Source organism: Podarcis erhardii (assembly GCF_964252035.2).
Source record: "Podarcis erhardii genome assembly, chromosome: 16".
NCBI lineage: Eukaryota > Metazoa > Chordata > Lepidosauria > Squamata > Lacertidae > Podarcis > Podarcis erhardii.
This window is the reverse complement of record NC_138514.1, coordinates 37,703,437-37,726,415: the sequence shown is the minus strand read 5'-3', so window position 1 is coordinate 37,726,415 and position 22,979 is coordinate 37,703,437. Positions and strand designations below refer to the sequence as shown.

General features: G+C 54.4%; 1 protein-coding gene and 1 long non-coding RNA gene across 3 annotated transcripts in view; one reads left to right on the top strand and one right to left on the bottom strand.

Annotated features, from left to right (window-relative positions):
• Positions 1-1,198: 1,198 nt before the first annotated feature.
• LOC309331798 lies at positions 1,199-6,553 on the bottom strand. The gene is made up of 3 exons (XR_014151963.1): positions 6,409-6,553; positions 5,099-5,204; positions 1,199-2,718 (listed from the first exon to the last, which is right to left on the bottom strand). It is a non-coding gene; the product is annotated as an uncharacterized lncRNA (long non-coding RNA).
• Positions 2,908-22,979, top strand: part of MYO1C (myosin IC) — a 37,003-nt gene continuing 16,931 nt past the window's right edge. The window contains exon 1 of one of the 2 annotated variants that reach the window (XM_081844074.1): positions 2,908-3,038. In XM_081844074.1, coding sequence (XP_081700200.1) covers positions 2,922-3,038 — 117 coding nt within the window. In that variant the 5' untranslated portion in view covers positions 2,908-2,921. Of the gene's footprint in view, positions 3,039-20,258; positions 20,524-22,979 lie in introns of those variants that run through there. The other variant, XM_081844075.1, reaches the window with a different exon arrangement.

The following is a 22,979-nucleotide window of genomic DNA, read 5'->3' as shown; positions in this document are numbered from 1 at the left end:
CAAGGGGACCCCCAATATGTGTGCGTATGTGTGTCCCAAGCAATGGCATGAAAGAATGACAAATACGTGCTGAGGCCAGCATGCTGCAACTGCCAGTGTGGATGAGGAAGGCCAAGCTCTCTCCAGGAAGAGCTCCTGCCAGATGACCCTTCCCTGCCTCCCCCCCCACCCCCCCACCCATTTGTCAGATACTTGGCAGCTGCTGGCTCCATCAGTCTTCCATAGGCTGTTTCTCAAAGAAAACATTTGTCTGCTTTCAAGTTGCCTAAGTGAAATCACTTGAGGACAATTCAGCCAGGGGGTAGCAAGTGAAACATTGCAGGTTTCTTCAGACAGCTTGCTCCCCCCTCTCCATCCCTTAAGGCAGGCAGGAGCCATCAATGGCCACCCCCTCTCTTGGGGATAAATAGTGAACCTCTGCATTTACATAGCACAGCTTTATGTAAACAGGAAATGTTTCCAAGATATTTCGCATGTTTTCTGGACCCTAAAATATCCACTGATAAGAGCCATTGTTTCTTTCCCCACTGCTTCCTGCAAACTAAATTATGATTTCCTTGAGACGGCCCAGCCTTAAGAGTCCCAGAACATTGTCTCCTGTCTTACCTGATTACCCTGGAACGTGGACCAAGCAAGGCAATTTCTCTGAAGGGCAGGAGACAAAGTTCACGGAGGCTGGCGGGACTCATCACCAAGAGGCAGTTACAGCCCTTGCGGGTGAATTTCCAGAGCACTCCCCATCAGGAAGCAGTTGCAGGGTAACACTGCAGCGTGGGAGGAAATCAGTAGTGTATGTCCACCGGATCATTCCTTCCTTCTCTCTTCCTTCAAAACCTGAATGGGGACTGACCAGGCACCCCACCAAGAGGTGGAGGGAGGTTGCAGCATAGTTGTGACACCCTTGCATTCTCAACTGCACTGTCAACAATTGAAGTATATTTAGCTATTTCACTGGATGCCTAACTAACTCTGATTTCTGCAAACAAACCTCTGTATAGGTTTCCTAGAAATAAAAAAATGGAATTGCTGGCGAATGTAAATGTGCTGTCAAATCTAATGCACCTTGATTTTTGCAACGTAATTTACCCAAAAAACGTGAGCATTAGATTCAAGTAAATACGGTACATATGTATTTCTGGGCATGCTCATCACCCCTCAACAGTTAAAGTTTCAGCAAATAAATTACTTAAAAAGTACATTTTTCCAAACAAAAATAAACTAGTTTTATTTTTGGATTGCTTATCTCGGGGGAATATATTTGGACAGCTGTGTCCCAGCCTCCCTTTCTCCTCAGTGTGCTCTTTGGCTCCTTTCCACCTTCGTTTAGTTCCTGGTCCCCCCTCCCCCATTTTACATGTTCTTATATTTTGTTTCAGCCTGGGTCTTAAGGCACATCCATTAAACCACTTCTGAAGGAAAAGAGAGATTCAAGTCTGCTCCATGTTTTTAGGAATAGGAGAAACTGTTGGCAAGTACTTCCCACCAAGGAATTTGCTTTGGAAATGGGAAACTTATTCTGGAAAAGACATAAGCAGACTCAGAAGCGGTGACACAGCCTGTTCTGGAAGGGGTAGTGTTCCTTCTTTTGAGCCTGCCTGGAGTCAGATGCTGGCAGTAGCTGGGCTTTGGCTGCTGTGTCTGTCCTGGAAAAGGCAAATCTGGCCACTTTCATCACCCATGATGTCTTGGTCACATATTTCAACTACTGTAAACCACTCTATCTTTGACAAGGGCTTTGCAGCTGGTGGAGATTTATAGGATTTCCTCTGTTCCTCTCTATCTGTTTATAGATATCAATATAATGTCCTCCAGAAGAAATTCCCAAGGTGGTTTACATAAAAACAGGCAGAAATTCAATATTTTTTTTGTTAGCATTGAGATGTGGTGGCAGGCAAAATGTGAGCATGTAGAATTTCTGCCTGTCATGGAACGGCTGATGACATAGAAGACCTCTCAGATAAAGAGAGGGCAACTTGTTGTTCCCTCTTAATCAGTTCCTCATTTCTTTCTGAGCCCAGTTCAAAGAGCTGGTTATCCTCTCTAATTCCAAGTGTTGTTAAACCTGGTTATCCCACCTGCCGTTCTGAGATCTACTGAGGAGGCCCTGCTCCACATCCCTCCTTCCCCTCCAGCAGAAACATGGAGGGGGCCACATTATTATTATTTATTTAATTTGTATATCACCCTTCATCCATAGACCTTGAGGCTGTTCACAGGCAAGGAGGATCTTTTTTGGCTGTGGCAACTGTGCAGACTCTGTTCCTCCTTCCTTTGGGCGCAGCCTCTTTTTTCCCTGGCCATTTCACAGACTGGTAAAGACTGTCATGCAGGTGTTCAGATCGGATTATCACTGCCATGTATTTGCCTACTGCCAGTGGTGGCCTTTTTTTTAATATAGTGTATGTGTTTGCAGCTCTTTTTATGATGTTTCCATTGTTTTTTATTGATAAAACAGCTTGCTGACTTCAGGAGCCTTTGGGTGAAATGTTGCACATATAATTTACCAAATTAGCACACAAACAAAGCTTTGCCCCTTAGGAAGAGGTCTGACAGAAAGACACACCTGGCACCGGCTGGGCAAGGGGGACCAGGAGGGCTAATGTACCCAGGGAGGAAAAGAGCCCTTCCGCTGCAGCTTCTCAGGGCAGAACAGCCAAGGTCACAAAGGTGGTGCCAAAAATTGCAGATGTCCATCCAGGTCTCCAGAGTCCCCTGGGTCTGAGAGAAGAAACATTGGAGTTAAAAGCAATAAGCAAAGACATAAATTAAAGGCTCTTGGAACAGCTGAAAGGACGTGGAAACAAGTGCTTGAACTGCATTGTTGCTTGAGCTCACACCTAGAGCTTGTACAAACACAGGCCTCCAGTTCTTCCGCTGCTGGGCCAAGGAGGCTGTTTATTGTGCTGCTGCTCCTTCAGAGAATGCCAGGACTGTTCGATGTCCGCCGGCTGCAGAGGGATGGTGAAAACCAGAGACCGAAGCTTGGGAGGATGGAGCTGCGGACCAAGTTTATCCCCACCGGAGAAATGATTTGCCAGGTTGGTCAGGATCAAGGGGCTAAGCCTGTAAGCATGGCTCTTCTTGTGCTACCTAAACCTGCTTTCCTTTCCTTGTTTTGGTAACTTGGCACAGACAAACACGAAGAGGGAGGCACGATTCAGGAAGGGTTCTATCAGTGCGAGGGAACTGCTGCATTTATGGAAAGGGACATTCTAGCATGGCTTGTGAAGAGAATGAGGACAATACCCAGTGACAACTTCAAGCTTTGAGAAAACTGGCCCTTGCAAGGCCAGAGGAAGGAGACAATGGTGTCCATATTTCAGACCACTGGACTGATGCTATAGCAAGTTAAAAGCAAACACAGTGAAATCTGTCAAGGTGGTCAAGTAGCAGGGGCAGGGGCATAAAGGAAAAGGTTCCAAGAGCTGTGTAAAATTAGCTGGGCTTCAGGCCGTCTCTATGTTGGTGAATGATTGGATCTGGAATACCATACGGGTGAAGAGGAGGCATTTGTTGGTTTGGGCTTTACACATCTCTCCCAATATCTGCTCTGTTGCTTTAAATTAAAGTTGCCTGCAGGTTTCTAACTCTTTGTGCAGGTGACATAGGCAGGATTCCAAATTCAAGGTCACAAAGGTTGGAGTGGACGTTTCTGGCTTTATTGGGACCTCCAAAAGCTAACAGCCTGCATTGCCAAAGGATGTTGGCTCTTAGCTTTATACAGTCCAGATGAATGATTACTGCTCTGCCTGCAGTTGGTCTTCTCCAGTGTCTATTGTGGTGGACCATGGGCTGGGCTGTGGGGCACTAGTGGCTATACCCGATGTGGGAGCCACAGGAGAAAGCCTTCCTCGCCCTGTGCTCTCTGGCGACAAGATTTGGCTCTCAAGTTACCCTGGGACTCTTTCCCCACTCTCCAGGATGTTCCTAGTAACAAGGGCTAGGCCCTGTCATAACGGCAGGATTTCTCTCTCTCCCCCTTTGGCTCTGCTGTGGTTGTTTATCTCTGCCCTCTCACACAGCTCCTGTGCCCATGTGGTACCGGCCAATGCGCCAATGTGAAATGACAATGGTTGTGGGGAAGAGGACTCGGAGGGCGGGTAACATTCTGGGCTGCTACAGCCTGCTGATGGAGCTTGTGGTGACAGCAGCAGGGTTGGCTTGCCAGTACTGTACAGTGGTACCTTGGGTTACATACGCTTCAGGTTACAGACTCCGCTAACCCAGAAATAGTACCTCGGGTTAAGTACTTTGCTTCAGGATGAGAACAGAAATCGTGCTCCGGCAGCACAGCGGCAGCAGGAGGCCCCATTAACTAAAGTGGTGCTTCAGGTTAAGAACGGACCTCTGGAACGAATTAAGTACTTAACCCGAGGTACCACTGTAGTCCAATGGCAGCAGTTCCGCTCATGAAAAGGCTGGAGGCTGCTGCTGGCAGGACACTTGTAGCAACATTGGAAGACTTAATCTGGGAGTAGCTGGGAGAATGCCATGTAGATCAGACTCCCCACCCCCACATGCTGGAGCCTGTGCATGCTTTTGAGCTCCTGGTTCCCACTCCCTGCCCCCACTCTCTCTTATGAATCTCTTGCGTTCTCCTCTAGCACCAGACCATCTTCTATTCTGCCTTCCTCCTCCCCCCCCCCCCGCCCTGGCTGCCTTTATGGATTGGTTAAACATGAGATTAACTGGGGTAAATGTTTTCTACATGCTTACTTCCTCAGCCTCAGTGTTCCCCATCTATAAAATAGGCACGTTCCCTAGAATGCCTATCTCTCCTTTGGCTGATATGCTGCACTAATATGCTGCGCTGCACTGCTGTTTGTGTTATACATGTGATCTTGTGTGCAATGTGACTTGATGTGGGGGGGGGTTTCAGAGTAATGGGGTCTACATGCACTTACTTCTTGCTTCATGCGAGACCTAGGTGACATAACTGTTTTGTGGGTTGGGGGGCTGGAATTCTCAGCAAGGCTTTGAAGCAGCACAGCTTTTTTGAGTCCATTAGGTCCTTCTAAAAATAACAGAAATGTGCCACTGTTGGTGACTTGGGGGGGGGGGAGAGAAATCCTTACCAGGTCAGCAATACAGAATTTACCTCTTAGCTGAAGTGCTGCGGATAGCTCTGACATGGACCCACTGACAGTCTTCTGAAAATGACACTCGAAATTCTTGGGGAATAAGAGCTGTGTAGTTTGAAGAGCCTGCCATTGTGAGCATAAATGCACTTAGAAATTTTAAATGTCCTGTCTCCAGAGGCTTCAAAATAAGAAACTTGAAATATTTTATTACTAAAATAACCTTCTACTGCTCTATTAGCTGCCAACAGATCACTTGGGAGCATCTGAAAACAGGCAACACTCAACCCTATCAGAAGCCTGTCAGCTACCCTTACGTTGGAAGCTGTCTTATCCTAAACTGGATTGTTAGTCCTTCCAGTGCAGTACTGCCCTTGCCCTCGCTATCCCCCATCTTTGTTAGAAAACTGCAGAGCTTCAGGCAAAGTGAGCAAATAGGTGTTACAAGGTGCTCCCTTACAGGCTAAAGCTGCATCTGCCCCAGCGCTGGGCACATTAACTGGCAGCAACTCTCCAGACAGGTGTCTCTTACAGTTCTGTCACCCGAGACCTTTCATTGGAGAAGTCAGAGCCTTAACCCACAACCTTTTACAAACAAACTGTGGACTTGCCAACTGCCAGAGCCTGACACGTTGTAAACTGGTCAGATTTGCAAGCAGGGCTGGGCTCAAATGAACCACAAGGCAAAGACTGCTGGTGGCGGGGAATTTTTGCAAGGGAGTTCACCCTTCCACTTTGCCCCTAAGTATATAGTAAAAGCCATGGTTTTCCCGGTAGTGATGTATGGAAGTGAGAGCTAGACCATAAAGAAGGCTGATCGCCGAAGAATGGATGCTTTTGAATTCTGGTGCTGGAGGAGACTCTTGAGAGTCCCACGGACTGCAAGTAGATCAAACCTCTCCATTCTGAAGGAAATCAGTCCTGAGTGCTCACTGGAAGCACAGATCCTGAAGCTGAGGCTCCAAGACTTTGGCCACCTCATGAGAAGAGAAGACTCCCTGGAAAAGACCCTGATGCTGGGAAAGATGGAGGGCACAAGGAGAAGGGGACGACAGAGGACGAGATGCTTGGACAGTGTTCTCGAAGCTACCAGCATGAGTCTGTCCAAACTGCGGGAGGCAGTGGAAGACAGGAGTGCCTGGCGTGCTCTGGTCCAGGGGGTCATGAAGAGGCGGACCCGACTAAACGACTCAACAACAACAATAGTGTATGTGCTGTGCAACCCGCAGCATGTGGCTAAATCCCGCCGGAAGTCTCCTTGGGGCTTCTGCATGGCAGAGCCCTCATCTATTTTCCAGGTCGGCCTTTGCTCTCCTCCTGGCAGTGGCGCCTGGGAAGGGCTGCAGCGAATTGCAATGCTCTCCTGCTTTCTTCATGTGAGCAGAGCAGGTCCCAAGCTCTCTTCCTCCTCCCAGAGTTGACAAATGTGAGAACTTGTATTTAAAAGTCACCGCCAGCATTAAAGGCCTGGCCTTTCCGCCCTCGCCGCGCCCCAGAGAGGCCCTCCGGCAAAGAGGACGAGGCTCCTCGGGATCCCTCTCCCTGCGCAGGGAGCCGCCTCGGACCCGCTCAGGCCTCGCTCAGCGCTGCCCACTCGGACGGGCAGCAGCGGCGGCGGCGGCGGCTCTGAGGGCTGGTGCCGGGCCCAGGCGTCGCCGAGAGGCCCTCCAGCTCCACCACGGATGGTCCCCAGGGCCCCTGGAGCGCGGCCGAGGCGGGGAAACGCCTCAGCTAGCGGGGCGGCGGAGGAAGTTCCCTCAGGGACACGGAGACTCAGGAGTCCGGAGGCCGCTTCTCGCGCGCGCGCTCCTTTCCCGCGCAAACGGGCCCGCGGGGGCGGGGGAGCAGAGAGGGGCGCGCAGGCGCGGCGGGGCGGGGCCAGGCCGCTCTCCTGCCCTCCCGCCCCCGCCCCCCCCCTCAGGAGGGCCCGAGCCAGGCCGGCCCGCGAGCCCCGCCGCGCAGGCGCATTCCGCCCTTGCCACGGCTCCGCCCGGCCCGTGACGGGAGCCCCAATTGCCGCCGCCGCCGATCGAGCGGCTGGAGGGACCGTCGCCGACGGGGCACGAGGAGGGCGCGGCGGAGCGGAGCGGGAGGGCCAGGCGGCGGCAGCAGCAGCTCACTCCGCAAGGTAGGCCGGGAGGGAGCGGCGAGGCGGAGGACGGACCTCTGAGCATGGGCAGAGCGCCTGCCCCGCCGCCCGCTGGCCCGGGTCTCCCACGGGGGCGAAGGCAGCCCGGCGGAGCTGCGGGCCCTTCTGGCGCGCGGCGACCCCGCCCCCTCCGACCCTGAGGAGCTAGGTCTCCGCGTGCAGAGGAGGAGTCCCGTGTCCGCGTGTCCCTTGTGAATGCGGCCCCTCCCCGGTGGGCTCCCCGCGGCCAGGGCTGGGCCGGTGTCCCGGCGGGCGGCGGGTCTCGCTGTCTCCCGAGGAGGCCCCGCTCTGGCGCTGCCGACAACCACTTCGCTTCGGCGCCGGAGCAGGAGGGAGGCGGCTGCCCCGGGGCGGGGCGGGTGTCTGCGAGGCCGCCGCCGCCCGAAAGCGGAAGGGCACCTGGGCTGCCCGCGGCGAAGCGTGGCTCTTGCTCCCCAGCCTAATCCGCCTGCTGCCAGCCAGCCGCTGCCTCGCCGAAGACGCGGGCCTTCCCCTGGGGAGAAGACGAGGCAGCAGAGGCTGCTCTCCGGAGGGAAGGCGGGGAAACTGAGGCACAGGGGGATGGTGGCTCGGGAGAAGCAGGCCATGGCACGGCATACCCACTTGCTGCCACCCGTTCCGCCCCCCACCCCCGGTCCTGTATGCCAGGCAGCAGCTACACGTGAATACGCCCCACTCAGAGCTCAGGTGTGAAGCCCACCTCCCTCCTGGGGGCAGCAGGGGCCTCTGGCTGTGTTAAAAGACAAGGCAAGGCAACCTGGCAGATTCAGCCTCAACTGGACTTTCTCCTGGGTAGCCACTCAGGCTGCCTTCTGGATCAGGCCCATGGCCCATCCGGTCCAGCACCTTCTCCCAACCAGATGCCTGTGGGAAAGAGGCAAGCGGCACTCTGCTCCCATACATATCTTATTATACTCCCATGTTTAACTTTCCACTGGGCAAGTCACTTTAATAATATTTCTCTTTTTTTTTTTAAAAAAAAAGCCTCATTATAAGTGATTCCAAAGTAACACGCTTTTCAAAAGCCAAGCCATGGACCTCCTACTTTTGAAAACTTTGATATCTCTATGGTAGTTTTTGTTATGTGAATGGAGCCGAGGACCCTCTGGGTGGGTTACATGGATCCGCTGGGGTCCACGAACCACCAACTGGGAACCACTCATATATAGTATAAATATGTATAAGCGGTATATAACAGTGTATGGGAACATCACATCCCAGATGCAGGCCAGGAGGATTCCTATACTGTGTTACGTTTTTGTGTTTCTTTGATTATCTTGGGACTCAACTCCAGGCGAGGTCCCATAATGGGCAGGTATATCCTGCTGACCAGGCTTGCAGTTGTGTTGTTGAGGGAGTGGAGATTCATCTGCTCGTGTGTGTGTGTGTGTGTGTGTGTGTGTGTGTGTGGCTTTCCAAGTGCCTGGTGAGAGAGAGTTGGGGTCGCTGTTCAGTGCAGTGGGAGTGAGGGTGAGGGTCTGCCAGAAGAGATGAAACCTCCGGTGACCTTGGGAAGGAAAAGGAGTTGGACTCTGCCACCTTTGTATGGGTACCTTGCAACTTGTGTCTCTGTCAAGGTTGTCAGCAGGCCGAGCCCTTGGAGTGAATTTGGCATTAATTAAAAGTGACCTGAGGTCAGCAAATCCACAGCTGCAAGGGCAGGCGGGATGCTTACTTAGTGGCCGTCCTGGGAGAGGGGAAGGTATTCTTGCTCTGCTCAGGGTTTAGGCGTGTACATTTTCATATTCCGTTTTGCATTCCAGTGCTTGGTGATTGCAGGGAAACCCCGTGGCCTTAGGAGGAGTCACACCGACACACTCTCCCCCCTTCCCCAGGGTTTTGACCTGGCTTACAGAAGTGGCTGCTGGGTCAGGGAAGCTGGACTCTGAGCGGAAAGTCAAGAACTGCCCCAAAGGGGATTTTTTTGTTCTCAGGGTGGGCTACCTAATCTTTCTGGGCTGAGCTGCTGGGCTCTTATTTCCTGTTGCTTATGAGTGTTATGGAAGCTCTTAGTCACAACCAGCATTGCCAAGAGTGGCTTGATGCAAAGAGGAAAGGAAGCATAGCAGGTGACCTCTGCAGAGGCTGCTTGAAGGTCTCCTGGCTCCCAGTTGCAGCGCAGTGGAACGGAGGGTTGGGGGATCTCAGCCAAGGAGGTGTGATAAGGGCATGGCAGTCTGTGTCTGACTGAGAAGCTCTTAGACATGGGTTCTCTCCACCTCCCCCCCCCCGTGCCCATTTGTGCCTTGGATAAGTGGATGAGATCTGCAGAGTCCCCGTCCCCCCCAGAAATTGGGTGCCATGGAGGAGAGCAGTATTGGTTCCCGATTGCAGCTTTTGAATTCACTGCACTTAAAAAAACCCCTTATCTTACATTTGTGAGTTGGGCTGGGGAAAAACCCCATATGTCAGGTTGCCAGAACATTTGCAGATTGGATGCTGGTGCCAGCTTGCAGGTCTGAAGTCTCTGCCAGCCTGATGCAGAGCTGGTACCTAAACTACCATGGCTGGGTTCTGGGGATGTGATGGAGGGGAGCAGAGCAATGGAACTCTTTTCTCAGGCCTGTCCGGAAGTGCTGGGAGAAGTGGATTCTGCTTTCTGTGGTGCCTCTGAGGGAGGGGCACCTGGGTGTGAGAGGAAGGCCCTGTCCACTTCCGTGGTGCTCATGGAAGATCCCAGGAGGACTTTGGAGCTGTGACTCTTTGCTAGTGAGACACAGCGGGAGGGCCTCTCTCAGCGGCAGCCTCTTCTTCTGTGGTTCCAGCAGGAAGCCTTTGCTGCTCCAGGAGAGGGGAGTCCTGGCTGGATGTTCTGGGTGGGCTTCCTTCGCCACCAGTGGCTGATGCTGCTGGTGCGGTGCAGTCAGTTCTGAGCCGTTCTTTGTGCAGGAAAAATGCATTTTGTTGGCCAGACTTGGTGTCCCCGAAATCATGCCTGCCCTGCACATTCTGAGCCTTTGTTTCCCTGGCCAGCTTGGTTTAATAACATAAGAGCAAGCTTACAATGCCTCTAACTCGCTTAGCTGCAGCCTGGCTAATTTCCTGGCTTCTGTCGTTTAAACAGGCAGCGCTGGCTGCCGATGGGGCCAGTTGAGCAGCTTCTGGGTGGAAGCCCTTATCCTGTTGACAGGTAAAGGACTTCCATGGGGCCTCCCCGCATCCTGGAGCCAGCCCCTCCCCTTGCCTCCCTAGAGGGCCTGGCAGGAGTCCTGCCTGGTGGCTTTTCCAAGGGAGTGGATTATTGGTTTTAGATTGAACTGCCTTTTATATCCTGGGCTGTGTGCTTTGCTCCCACACCACCTGCTGCATCTCCGGTCCTTCTCGGCTTCTTGGTGGCATTTGGCTGGGCCTGGGCAGAGCTTTCACTCCTGAAAAGCACAGGGCATCCTTTCTCCTCCCTCCTGCCCCCTTTCCCCGCCCAGAGCCTCCTGCCCCCCCCCCCCCGCCATTTTGAAGGTGGTGGGGGGGTTTGACCACTTTTGGAGCCCTTTGAGTCAATTCTCTTTCCTCTCTTCACTCGCCTGAGTCTCACCCAATGAAGAACCACTGAGAGATCCCTGAGACAATGCAGAGTGAAGTGTTAGCACTTCATGCAAGAGGGAGGGTGCCGTTCTAATCCTGGAAAGAGGCTGGTGCGTATTCAGATGCAGTTCTGCAGGTCTCTCTGCCCTCCCAGCCTCCCTTCCTCCCCAGGTTAAACAGATGGAGCCCAACATTTATTTGCATCCTTGTCTAGTGCTTGTCACAACAGAGCCAAAATCTCCCACAAGGAGGGGCAGCCCGCTGGCTGGTTGTACATAAAGCCTGGTGAACACTCCCTTCCTTGAACTCAGGTGCTTTTTCATTCATCCTGCTCTTCCTTCAATAAGTGTGTGTGTGAGCAGGCAGAGGCTTATCCTATTCTCACAACAATCCTGTGGAGTAGATTAGACTGAGAGGAGGCGCCTGGTTCATGTTCACCTGGCTGCGCGGGGATTCAAATGCAGAGTGCTTCAGCCTTCAGGTCCATCTCTCTCTCTGTGCAGGATGTGCAAGGCAGAGTCCTCTCTCCTACTTTTCTTTCCCACTAATTCCGCCCCCCTCCCCGCAACTGAGCAAGTGGGAAGTAAAATGGGAAATGCAATTCCTTGTAAGCAAATGGAAGGTGATGCATGTTGGGGCAAAAAAATAATAATCTAAATTTCACATCTACTCTTACGGCGTCTGAACTGGCAACGACTGACCAGCAATGAAACCTTGGGACATAGCAAATAGCTCTATGAAGATGTTGACTCAGTGTGCTGCATCAGCCGTGAACAAGGCAAATGCCATGCCTGGGCCATTAGGAAAGAGATTGAAAATGAAACTCCCGCTTTCCCAGTACCATTATACAAAACATTTGGAATATGGTGTACAGTTCTGGTTGCCCTGCCTTAAAAAGGGTCTTTTCAAGCTGGAAAGGGTTCAGAAGAAGGCAGCCAAACACATTTGGTGGAGAATGGTGTTTATTATGGAGAACTTTCATTATGCACACAGTCCTGGAAATGAGGGACCCCCTCCCAAAGGGATCTGCCAACTTGTGGATAGTGCAACAAATGGTCACCTGTGTTTTGTTTTTTACCTTCTGTCACAAAGCAATCTGCTCCTGCGGTCAGGGAAGTGCTAGCCTCTCACTGGGGTCTCCAAAACTGAAGGCCAGGGGGATGTTTTGTTGTGAAATGCTGTGGGCTCAAACTGCTGTGCAGGACTGCAGGTAATAACAATGAATAGTGATTTTAAAAGGAGAGGGGGCACCAAAGTGAACAGGGTGTGTGTGGAGAGACTCCTCTATCAGGGCAGGTTACAACTTGGGGGGGGGGGGCTTTTTGGTTTAGGTAAGTGAGTGAGGCAGGACATGATGGGGAGTTTTGCATACTGGCAAAAGAGGTTTTTCTCCCCCGTGGTACAAGGACTTGTGGACATCCAGTGAATTGGGAAGACAAAAGAAAGTCCTTCACAAGCCGCATGTTTAACCTGTGGAACTCACTCCTACAGGAGGCAGGGGTAGCCACCAGTGTGGGCGGCTTCAAAAGAGGCTTGGACAGATGCATGGAGGAGGAGGAGGCTATCAATGTCCACTAGCCAGGAGGGCTGTGTTCTTCCTCCACGGTCAGAGGCAGTGATGCTTCTGAATACCAGTTGCTAGAAATTGCGGGAGGGGAGAGGGTTTTGTGCTTGGATCCTGCTTGCAGGCTTCCCACAATGGGCATTGGCCCCCTATGAGAGCAGTTTGTTGGCCCTGGCCCAGCAGACTCTCCTTCTGTTCTTATCCTCTGGTGCCTTTGAGAAGCAAAACAAGACATTGTTTACTCCAGGCGATAATCATGAATATGCTGCAAACTGAAGGTGCCTGAATGTGCCTTTTCCCTCACCCTCGCCATCATTATGCTCAGGAAGGTTGCTGGGATCCCTGTGTGTGCTCTGTCAAGAGCAAACCCTCCAGCTGGCTTGAGTGGCTCCTTAGGAAGTCGCCTGTCCCTGGCTGGCCTTGCCCCCCTCTCCCCCCGCTTGTGGGATGAGAATGCGGCATGTCAGAGAGAGAAGGACCATCTGCCCTCTGGGGTGGGGCTTGGACCCACATCTGTGGGTTGTTTGCTGGGAGTGGCAGCTGAAGGGGGCATGGGAAATTCCTGGGTGGGGGGCTGAAGTCCTCTGGAACAAGAGCACTTGAGACACTTTTATATTTGGCAAGGGAGATTCTTCTGCTGAGAGAGAAAGAAGGTTCTTGAGGGGAAAGGCTGCTAAGAATAGAAATCATTTACATACAGGACATAAAACATTCCAAATCCCAGCCTTTTCCAGGCCTGCAACTCAGCGCAGCCCTGGGAATTGGGTCCCACTTACTGCCTTGGAGTTTGAATTGTAGGGATTCAGGGCTTGGGACTTGTGAGGCTGGTGGGTTCCTGTGCTCTTCCTTGGACAAAGGAGGTTTCCAGCTTTCCCCACCCAGGCCCTTCTCCCTGCATGTGGGGATGGCAGGAAGAACCAGCAGCTGCGTCTTGTTCCAGGCACTCGGGGCTCTGGGAGCACGAAAGCCTCCCTCCTGACATTTTGTCCCTGGGTGCTGCTTCCTCTCATTGCCAGCATTGTTGCGGAGGGCCCTGCGCTCTTTCTTCCTTCCCTCCCTTGCTCCTCTCCTCTGCTTCCCTCTCCCCCACTTGGGTCCCGTGCAAGAGAGGAATTTCAGCAAGATTCTCCACACGCTGGCATTGCCACTCCTCCCCACTGTGGAAAGTAGGACTGAAGTCAGCTCTCTCCCTCTTTCCCACCCTCGGCCAGATCTTGACACAAACTGCATTCCATTCATTCCATGGGCCTGACTTGTGTGGAGGGGGGGCTTGCCATGACAGGCTGGAAGCAGAGCTGCCATCTCAGTCTGCAGCCCAGGCAGGGCTCCCCCTGCCTTGCCCCATAACGCTTCCTGGAGAAGGCGCTGCAGGATTGCCCCACTCCCCAGCGCCTCTGTAAGGACAGCGGCAAAGGTGCAGGTGGCTGTCGCAATTGTGGGTCCAGCCTCTGGGATCAGAAGTGTCCATAGCTCCCTGAGCCTTTCATGTGTGTGTATATGTTGTGGGTGTAAAGCAGATCTGTAGTGTTGGGGTGCAGTATTAGAAACTCAGGTAGATAAGCTTATCGCCAAATGGCACCTTGAATCTAGGTTACAGTCAGTGTGAGAAACTGGGATACGTAAGCTAGGAGCCAAGTGGTTTCTGAGACCTGGGTTGTGGGTGTTAAAACAGAATGTCTAGTCACCACTGGGGGAGTCAGCAACACTGTTAATGCATGTTTAATTTGGTGCTGATGATATAAATATTGGTACCATACTTGAGTTTTCAAAACACTCTACTCTTTTGTTAAACTCCTTAACGTATTGTCTATTCTTAACACCTGCTTCAAGGCTTCAAAGCACCTACATTTCAGGAATCCTGGAGTGTCATCCAGGTGCAAAAATGGCACCCAGACTTTTTGAGGTGCTCTCAAATGGAGAATCTTTAGTTGCAAAATGCGCCTGGCACTCTGCTAATTTCAAACCCTGGTTACAGTCACCACAATGCACTGTCCAGTTGCCTTTTCCCCCAATGAAGTTTATTATAGCAACAAGACATCGCCACAGATTGGCAGGCTGGCTGGCATGCAGCAACGTCTTTTGATGCGCGAACAGAAAACTGCTGCACGCCAGCCAGATGGTGGCAATGTCAGCCATGAAACCTGGCAACAAGGCATCTTCACTTGTTTGCAATTGGACCTGCGCCAGGCACGAAATGCGCCTTGCACCTGGGGAATTTTGAACACTGCCTGAGTGGTCCTCCAGATAATGCTGGACTCTGTTAGAAACTCAGATATATACGCTAGGCTTCAAATGGCTCTTTAAACCAGGGTTAAAGTCACCAAAACTAAATGCCTAGTTGCCATTTGGGCACCAGATGCCTTGAAAGTCATATTTTTCAATATTACTTTTTGGTTCCTGAAATTCATTCTGATTGTGCAGGTAAAATATCACAGATAGAATCTTAACAGGTTGCGTTGCTAGTGTGTGAAAACAGTCCAGACCCAAGGATCCCTAGGCAGGCACCTCCAGATGGAGAAGACGTCAGGTGTCATCCTGGCACCCAGGCATCTTCATTTCATTGCAAGTGGCCAATAGCCAGGGGCAAAATGCGCCCAGCGCCTGGCAAGTTTTGAATGCTGGTTGGATTACAGTTCCCATCATCTTTGGCCGTGATGTGAGTTGGAGTCCAGCAACATCTGACAGTCTGCCGATTTCCCACCCCTGATTTAGCAGGGGACGTGTGATGGTTGACTGAGATAATTTTGGTTTCTGCATTTTGTGTAATGGGAGATGGGGGGACACACAAGCAGAATCAGAAGGGGACCTGGTTTTATTTGGCCAGACAGGGCTGGCAGCAAGGCAGCCGAACAGCTCAGCTTGGTTCTTCATCTGGGACTTAAAGTCAAGCAAACTCACAATCTGAAAGGAATGATGATGGAAAGAGGCTGGCATGGTGGAGCAGAACTGCAGCCACACCCAGCTGCTGAGGGCAGGAAGCTGCCTTGGTCAGACCTTTGGTCCCTCTGGCTGGCCGCCTGGTGGCTCTCCAGGCTGCTAGCCGCCCTGCCTGGGACGCCACTGGGCCTGGACCTTTTGCACGGCAAGCAGATGCTTCCCGCCGAGCCACGTTGAGTAAGCCCCTGCAGGACTTGGTGGTGCTTGTTCTGAGGACCTTTCAGCATTTCAGAGTTCACAAGACGGCAGGGCGAACCTCGCCTGCCCTTGTCTGGGTGGGGCACTGCCTTGGCACTCTGGTCCCCAGAGACGTGTTTGTTCTGCTCCGTGTGCCTTGGCTGGGATCCTGCAATAAAGAATGAGTCACGAGTGTTTGGCCAGCAGCACCACTAAGTGGAGCCTTCCTAGGAAGAGGAATTTGGAGAGCTCTGGCGGCAGGCCTCGCTTCACGGGCAGGTGCTGAGCAGTCACAGGTTGTGGAGAGACAGAGGGCGTGCAAAGGTGCCGTCTCCTCAGAGAAGCAGCAGCAAGAGCCAGGGGGGCCTGGGTGAGCCACCCATGTTTGCTTACCAGAAAAGGCAAAGGGGAGGAGGGGAGGATCTGGGCTGTTTCAAGGTGCCGTTTTCCACACCCATCTGCTGGGAGAGGTTGGGGGCGTTATCCTTGGCTCCCCTGACTGTTCCCTATGGGATGAACATTTCTGTAGCTTATTGTTTATTCACTTTATTACCTGCTCTTTAAAAGAGGATTAGACAAACAGCCTTAAAGGAGGATTAGAGGAATACAAGGGGGTAAAGGCTATTGGTGGCTGTCCTCTTCCTCCACAGAGGGAGGCAGCAGTGCTTTGCCTGAGTCCTGTGGGCTAGAAGCCTTGGCAGGGGAGGGCTCTTGCTCTCAGGGCCTCTTTGTGGGCTTCCCATGGGGGCATCCAGCTGGATGGGCCGCCGCCCTGGTCCAGAAGGCTCTTGTGTTCTTCTGAGGTCCCAGGGTGGGCTACAAGAATTTAAAACACAAGATTAAAAACAGATTAAAACAAATTACAATCGCAAGAATAGGCCGGGTTCTAAAAATACGCATCTCGAGTGTTCAAGGCCTGGGTGAAGAGGTGCATCTTCAGCACACTGTGCAACGAAGGCGCCAGATATCTGCACCTCTGCGGGGAGGGAGCAAGGGAAGCGGGCCACCCAGCTCAGTATTACCTGCACTGACTGGTAGCCGTGACGCTGTCACTAGTGCTTCAGGCAGGACTCCCTCTCCCAGCCCTCCCTGGAGATGCCTCTGGGGGCAGAACCTGGTGCCTTCTGCATGCAGGACAGGTGCCTTTTTCCAGCCCCCCCCCCAACATCCAAGGGCAGTGGAGTTACCAAGAAGGCCCCCCCTCCCCTGATCTTACTCCTCCCCAAGAGGGTCAGGAGGGCTGGAGATGGCCTCTCAGATATTTAAGGCTTTCACCGCTTCAAACGCCATGCAAACCCCTTGAGTGGGGCCTGGAAATGACCTGGCGATCAGGCAATTTGAAGGGTGGCTTATTTTGGCCCCCCTGGTCCCACCCAGCCCCCAGTAGAGCCCCTTCTCCCCATGGCTGCTCTTGGGGAAGGAGGTCCTCGGGGGCCACAGGAAGGGGAGTAGGAGCAGCTGCTGCGTTTTGCCACCTCCCTGCCTCCTCCACAGGCTTTCCCGTTCCCTTAATTCCCAGGGGCCTTGTGTGGGAATCGGCAGCAAATCAATAATTGGCCCTGGTCTGTCGGTGGCATCCCCCAGCTGCCTCCCAGCTGCCTGCCTGCCTGCTTCTGCTCCGGGGAGCCCCTTGGAGCAGCAGGATCTGGACCTCGTTGTCGTTCCTTGCAGCAAGTAGCCAGAGAAGCAGAGAAGCACGAGCTTTCCTGGGGCGCCCCTCCCTGGGCATGAGGCTGGGGGTGGCACGACCATGCCGCCCCCCTCTGTGTGGGGAGAAGCCTGTGTCTGGAGCTGAACAAACAAGCCATTAAGCGCCTCCTGGGGCTGGGCGTCAGGCATCAACAGGGCAGGCGGCGTGCTCAGCGCCTGGGCTCAGAGCTGGGACGTTGTGCCAACCTGCCAGGAGCCACGAGGGACGCCTGATCAGCGCTCTCTGTTCATTGTCAGGGCCCCCCCAGGACGGGTTTGGGCGAGGGCTTTTTCCCTTCCAATTAATTAGTTCTCGCAGACTGGCTCTGAGCAGCAGCAGCAGCTGGGGCTGCTCTTTTGTACAGGGTTGCAGGTACTGAGTCCCTGTCAGGGAAAAGGGTGACCTGTTGTTGGGGGGCAACTGGTCCTCCTCCTCTGCCCTGACAGTCTCCTGGGCCCCCAGGAGGACTCCCCTGGCCCCAGTGCTCTGTGGGAGAGGCATCCTCTTTCAACTTTTGCTGGGAGTGGGGGGGGGTGTGGTGGAGAGGGAGGGCTGGCTCTGCCATTGGGGACCTTTGGCATGTGGAGCAGGTGTGGAAGAGTCCCAAGGGAAAGATGTCAGGAAGCATCCTGGCTTTGCAGGGGGTCAGAGCAAGGTGCTCAGCCCTAGACAAAAGCATTGCTGAGCGGGAGGAAAAGAGAGCTGCAGCCGCCTCAGTGCCCTTGAATCTGTGCAAAGCGAAGAGGCTGCTGAAAAGTGGCCAGTTCCTCCCTCCTGGACAGATCCTGCCTCTCTCTCTGCGTGTGTGTTTGTGTTGCAGCAGCAAAGCTGCTGTGCTGCTCTCCTCAGTTCCCCTCCCAAACTGCCAGGCACCCAGTGCAAATCTGCCCTTATACAGTCATTTCCTATTCTTAGAAGCTTTTCCCTGGGATTGTGCTGGGGGAGTCATCCAGAGGAAATCCTGTTTCCTCCGTTGAAAAATGGAGGGCTGCAAGCGACACTTTTCTCACTTCCTATCTGGTGTCCCCGAGGGGACCCTGGATGGAGGGGGCAGGCCCTGCCTGTCCTCCCCACCTTACGTCCTTTGCAGCAGCCTCCACAGAGCAGCCAGGTAGCAGACTTGCTTTTTGACTTTGGGCAGAGGAGCAGAGCCTTCTCAAGCTTGGGGAGGCCCCGTCTGCAGGGCCTTCTTGCCCCACTGCTGCGGCTCAGGACCAGGGCCTGGATCAGCCCAACGCATCAAGTGGGGCAGGGGGGGCGCAGGAGGGGACCCCAGAGTCTTTCCGCTCTCCTGAGCCTCTTGAGGGAGGAGGCATTTCCAGCAGGGGAGGATTCCAGCAACCGCAGGCTCGGGACACTGAACTTTCCCCGTGAAAACATATTTTCTCCTTAAAAGGAAGATGACGGTCTGGCTGCTGGGAGGAGGAGAGGCTTTGGCTGAGCAGAATCCAGCTCTTTCTCCTCAGTGCCACATCTGGCAGGAGAGGGAGAAGCTCCGCAGGCGACTGGGCTGAGCCAGGGGTCTGCCTGGCTGCTGGGGGTGGCGAGGGGGATCAAGGCACAACAACAAACAACAAAGCAGGGCCTGGTGCAGGGGGCACCAGTGTGACATTTTGTTCTGCGTTGGCTCTGGACCCCACCACCCGCCTGTCCCCGGTCTTCCTCACCTTGAGGGCCTTTTGGCACCAGATGCTGTGCTCCTCTGTTGTATATGGAAGCAGGGCTGACTGTGATCCGGATGTGGTGTATGCCTACCCACAGGCCTCAGGGAACTGGGCAGCTGAGAGCCAGCAAACCCCTTTGACTGGCCTGTTTGGGGCGCTTCTCCTTCCAAAGCTCCCTGCGGAGAGACACTCTGCCTCCACTCACTGCCTGTGCCTGGGAGGGAGACCCAGGGTGACTGAGGGGCTCCTGCTCACCCTCCTGGGGGCTGCCTGGCTGCCTTTGGCCACATGGGAGGCTGTCCCGCCCCACCTAAGGGTGCCCCACTCCCTTCCCTTGTGGCCTCCATTTCTCAGGCAGCTGTGGGGTTAGGATACAAAGGGCTTATCCTGGCAAAGCAGTGGGGGGACGGGCAACCAGTTGACCGATTGATCTCTCAGGTGTGAGCGTGGCAGTCCTGCGTCGGGACAGACAGACAGACAGACAGACGAGGATCCCAAGGCCCTTCTGCCCCTTCTGAATCCTGCCCTTTGTGGCCTGCAAAAAGAGATGCTTGGCTGGTGGCGCAGCTGGCAGAGCCTCGCCCAGCCCAGGGAGAGATTCCACCTGGCCCCTTCCAGGCCTGCTGGGAAACAGGTGCTTATCAACTGTGAGTGGAGCAAGTCTGGCCAGGAAGGCCGGGATCCAACCACTGCCAAGGGGAGCCATGCAGCTGTCCTCCCCCGTCCTCCCCCCCCCCCGGGCAAAGAAAAGAAGAGACTGCTGAAGAAGACCCCCTCAGTTGCCTTTGCCACCCTTGCCCCCCCCCCCTGTTTCCCAGAGGCTTGGCCACGTGGAGATCCAGAGGAGGTTGGGCTGTGTGACGGTGCGGCAGAAGAGCCAGCACAGCCCCCCATCTGGAAGCCCCCATGCAAATTCCTGTTGGCAGGGTGGGCCCCAGATCTCCCCCAGCCTCTTGTACTTTGTGAGTGTGTGATGCTCACAGGGTATTGTTGCCCAGAGGGCCAAGATGTAGGAAAGTGTGTGCAGGACATTGTGGACTTTGGGGAAAGAAGGCGGCAAAGGCTCAATTGTTGCCTTTCGGTGAGTTGCCTCACAGAAGTCTTTGAAATGCGCCAGGCACCTTTTGCTCCTGCTGTGGGTCAGTTTGCGACTATGTGGAGATTTCTGGGTGCCCAGAATACAAGGTGCCATTAGCCCCTAGCTTATATATTTGCGTTTCTCACGCTGCCCCATGGCTGTGGCCCAGTGGCCGCCTGCTCCTCCCTCCTGGGCTACCTGGGCTGGGCATCTCCCCATTGCCGTCCTCCTCTGGGAGCCAAGCTGGCCCGCCATCCTCCCTCCCTCCCTCCCCCCTCCTTGTGGCTTTTTATGAGGAGTGCTGGGCTCGGGCCCAACTTTCCCAGCCACTTGGATTCTTTTTCTCTCCCTCTTGCCTGCTGAGAGGGAACTATTCATCCAAGGCAGCCGGCAGAGGCTTTTGCTGCAGCTTGTGATTTAGGGTGTGCCCACTCGCCTGCCCGCCTGCCTCTGCTGCCCATTGCTCACCGTGGAGCCAGGAGGGGGGCTCCTGCGGCGTCGGCTCCTGCTGCTGGCAATGAGGGAAGGCCTTCTGGAGGGCCCAGGGCGATGCTGCCGGGAGGAGAGAGGCAGCAGAGAGTAGCGGCAACATCCTTTGCAGCCCTGCTTTGAGAAGCAAGGCCCGTGACTCTGGCGAGGAGCAGCCATGAAGTTCAGGGCTGTGGTAAGGCTCTTCTGCGGTGGGGAGAGGGTGAGGAGGGGCAGGAAATTCCTCTGTGGGTCTCCTGGGGGTTGATCCCGGCCTACAGCTGATGCCCCTCCCTGTGGCCCTATCCTGCAGGCCTACAGCTGATGCCCCTCCCTGTGGCCCTGTCCTGCAGGCGCAGGCCTGGACTTGGGAGGAGTGGGGGGGGTGTCAATGTGGCCACAAAGCTCAGGAGGTTTTCTCTGTGGGGCTCCTGGATCTGGTGTGGGGAGGGAGCCTATTTCTTGGCCAGATCAGGACATGGGGAGGGGACCCCACAAGCAGTGAGGCTCTGGTGTCGTCCCCCCCCCCAGTCCTGCAGTGACCCAGGAAAGCTAGGCCTGATGTGCCTCAAGGGCCCCTCCTGGGTGAACTGGTGTGGAGGGGGAGCCTTCATCATCCTCAGGTGACCCCCCCCTCTATCCTGGGCCATGGACTCTGCCTCAGGCAATGTTCCTCCTTCAGCTTCCCTTATCACAGGAGCCAAGTCAGGGCCGCCCGGCCCCTGAGTCTCCCCAGACACAGCCTACCTCGGTGGAAGCTAGCCCTGCCCTTACAAACAGGGCTGAGCCATTTGTTCAGCTGCAGCCCCCGGGACGGTTCTGGGTTGCCCTGTCTCCTTACTCTGTGTGTGTTGCAAGTGGGGGGGGGGGAGTATTGTGAATCCATTAAACAGTCGAAAAAGCCTTCCGAAGGGTGTTGGAGGAGGACCCTCTGGGCGCACTGGGGCCTCTTACCTTCAGGTGCCTTTGGGGGGGCTGAGCCAGGCAGGGGACCCACAGCCCCCCTCCTAAGTCCCAGCCCAAGGGGCAGGGCAGCAAGACAAGGGAAGTTGGAAGCAGAAGCGCTTGCGAGTCAATGGGGAAGCTGGCCTGGAGAAACCTTGCTTCTGCTGCCTTTCCTCTTTGCTCTCGGCCTGGGCTTGCGCACCAGGAGGAAGTTGACTCCTGAGACATGCTCAGTCTTGCAGTCGGAAGGGGAGCTTTGCCTAGTGGGCGGCCAGAGCAACAAGCAGGGAGGGAGGGAGCAGGGTGGCCCAGGCACCTTGGAAGGGCTCTCTGGCTGCCCACCTGTCCTCTTGACACCTGGCCTGGATGCTAGGCTGCCCCAGCCAGGCAAGAGTGACGTGGGGCCTCTTTGCCAGCCAGGGCAGGGACCCCCTGGGACAATGGTGCCATTGCCATGCCCCATGAAACTCCTGGCAGCTGAGGAGGGGGTGCCTGCATCTGTCTGGGTGAGGGAGGGACCCTGTAGAGATTTCAAAAGGCCAGCGAATGGTTTGACTGGAGCAGCGGAGCTAGCCAGCCTATCCTCTGAAGGGGGTGAGGGTCTTCTGGAGTATGGGGAGAGGCTCAGCCTCCTCCATCTCTGTTGTCAATTCTGCCTCTGGAGGAAATTGCCCCTGGGGTTGGTGGAAAGCAGGACCCCTTTCTATGGGGTGTGGAAGGGGGTCGCTGTTGGGAAGCAGGCAAGCTCTCCTCTGCCCGGCATCACTGCTTGTGGTCCAGCAGAAGCAGGGAAGGAAATTCCTGAGGCTGCAGCAGCCTGAACTTCTTCTCTATATCCCCAAGTTCCTTCTACTTTGGAAAGGGAAACCTGGTGTGTGTGTGTCCAAAAGGCCCGCCTTCCTTCCTTCCTTCCTTCCTTCCCCATATCTTTCCACCCCACCCCAACAAAACAATGTGCCTTTGGGTGCCCTTTGGGCCTCACAGCTCTGCCTCCGATGATGGGAATGTTTATAATTCTTGTTTGAATAAATACTGCAGAATTTACACTTGTTTGCAGAAAGACGCCTAACGGTACTATTTTTAAACGTTACGTTTATTTGCTTTTACCCAATCCAAGATGCAAGAAAGGCATGTAAGATCCTGGCACAAAATGTGTGTGTGTGTGAGAGAGAGAGAGGGAGAGGGAGAGGGAGAGGGAGAGAGAGAGACGTAAACGGTGAACATGTCTGCATCATGTTTAGCACCAGAATTGCACCAGAATTTGACTGCCTGCATCACCAGGCAGTCAAAAACCCACCCTGCCTGCCTTCCGCTTCCCGTATCTAGCACTTCCCTCCGGTGGACAGAGGCTCAGGACCCTCAGGACCACGGGCAGGTTCAGTCCCATCTGCAGACAAGCTGCAGGTGGGCCAGCCATGCCAGCCACGTGTCCTGGAGGAAGGGGAGGCTGCCCACTCCCAGCCAGCCCTGGGGCCTTTGCCTCCACCTCCTCATCCCAGGGAAGGCAGCCAGCCAGTGCAGAGCATTGCTGGCTCGTCCCAGACAGGCCCATCAGCTGATCTGGCTGGCCAAGGGGGCTGCCTGCCAGGGATGAGCCTTCAGGATTTATGTGGGGGTGAGGGTCCCATGAGGGTCCTGCTTCTCCCCTTCTCCCCCTCCTTCCCCTGGGGTTGGCATCACTGTGGCTTTGTCTCCCTTGGTTTGTGG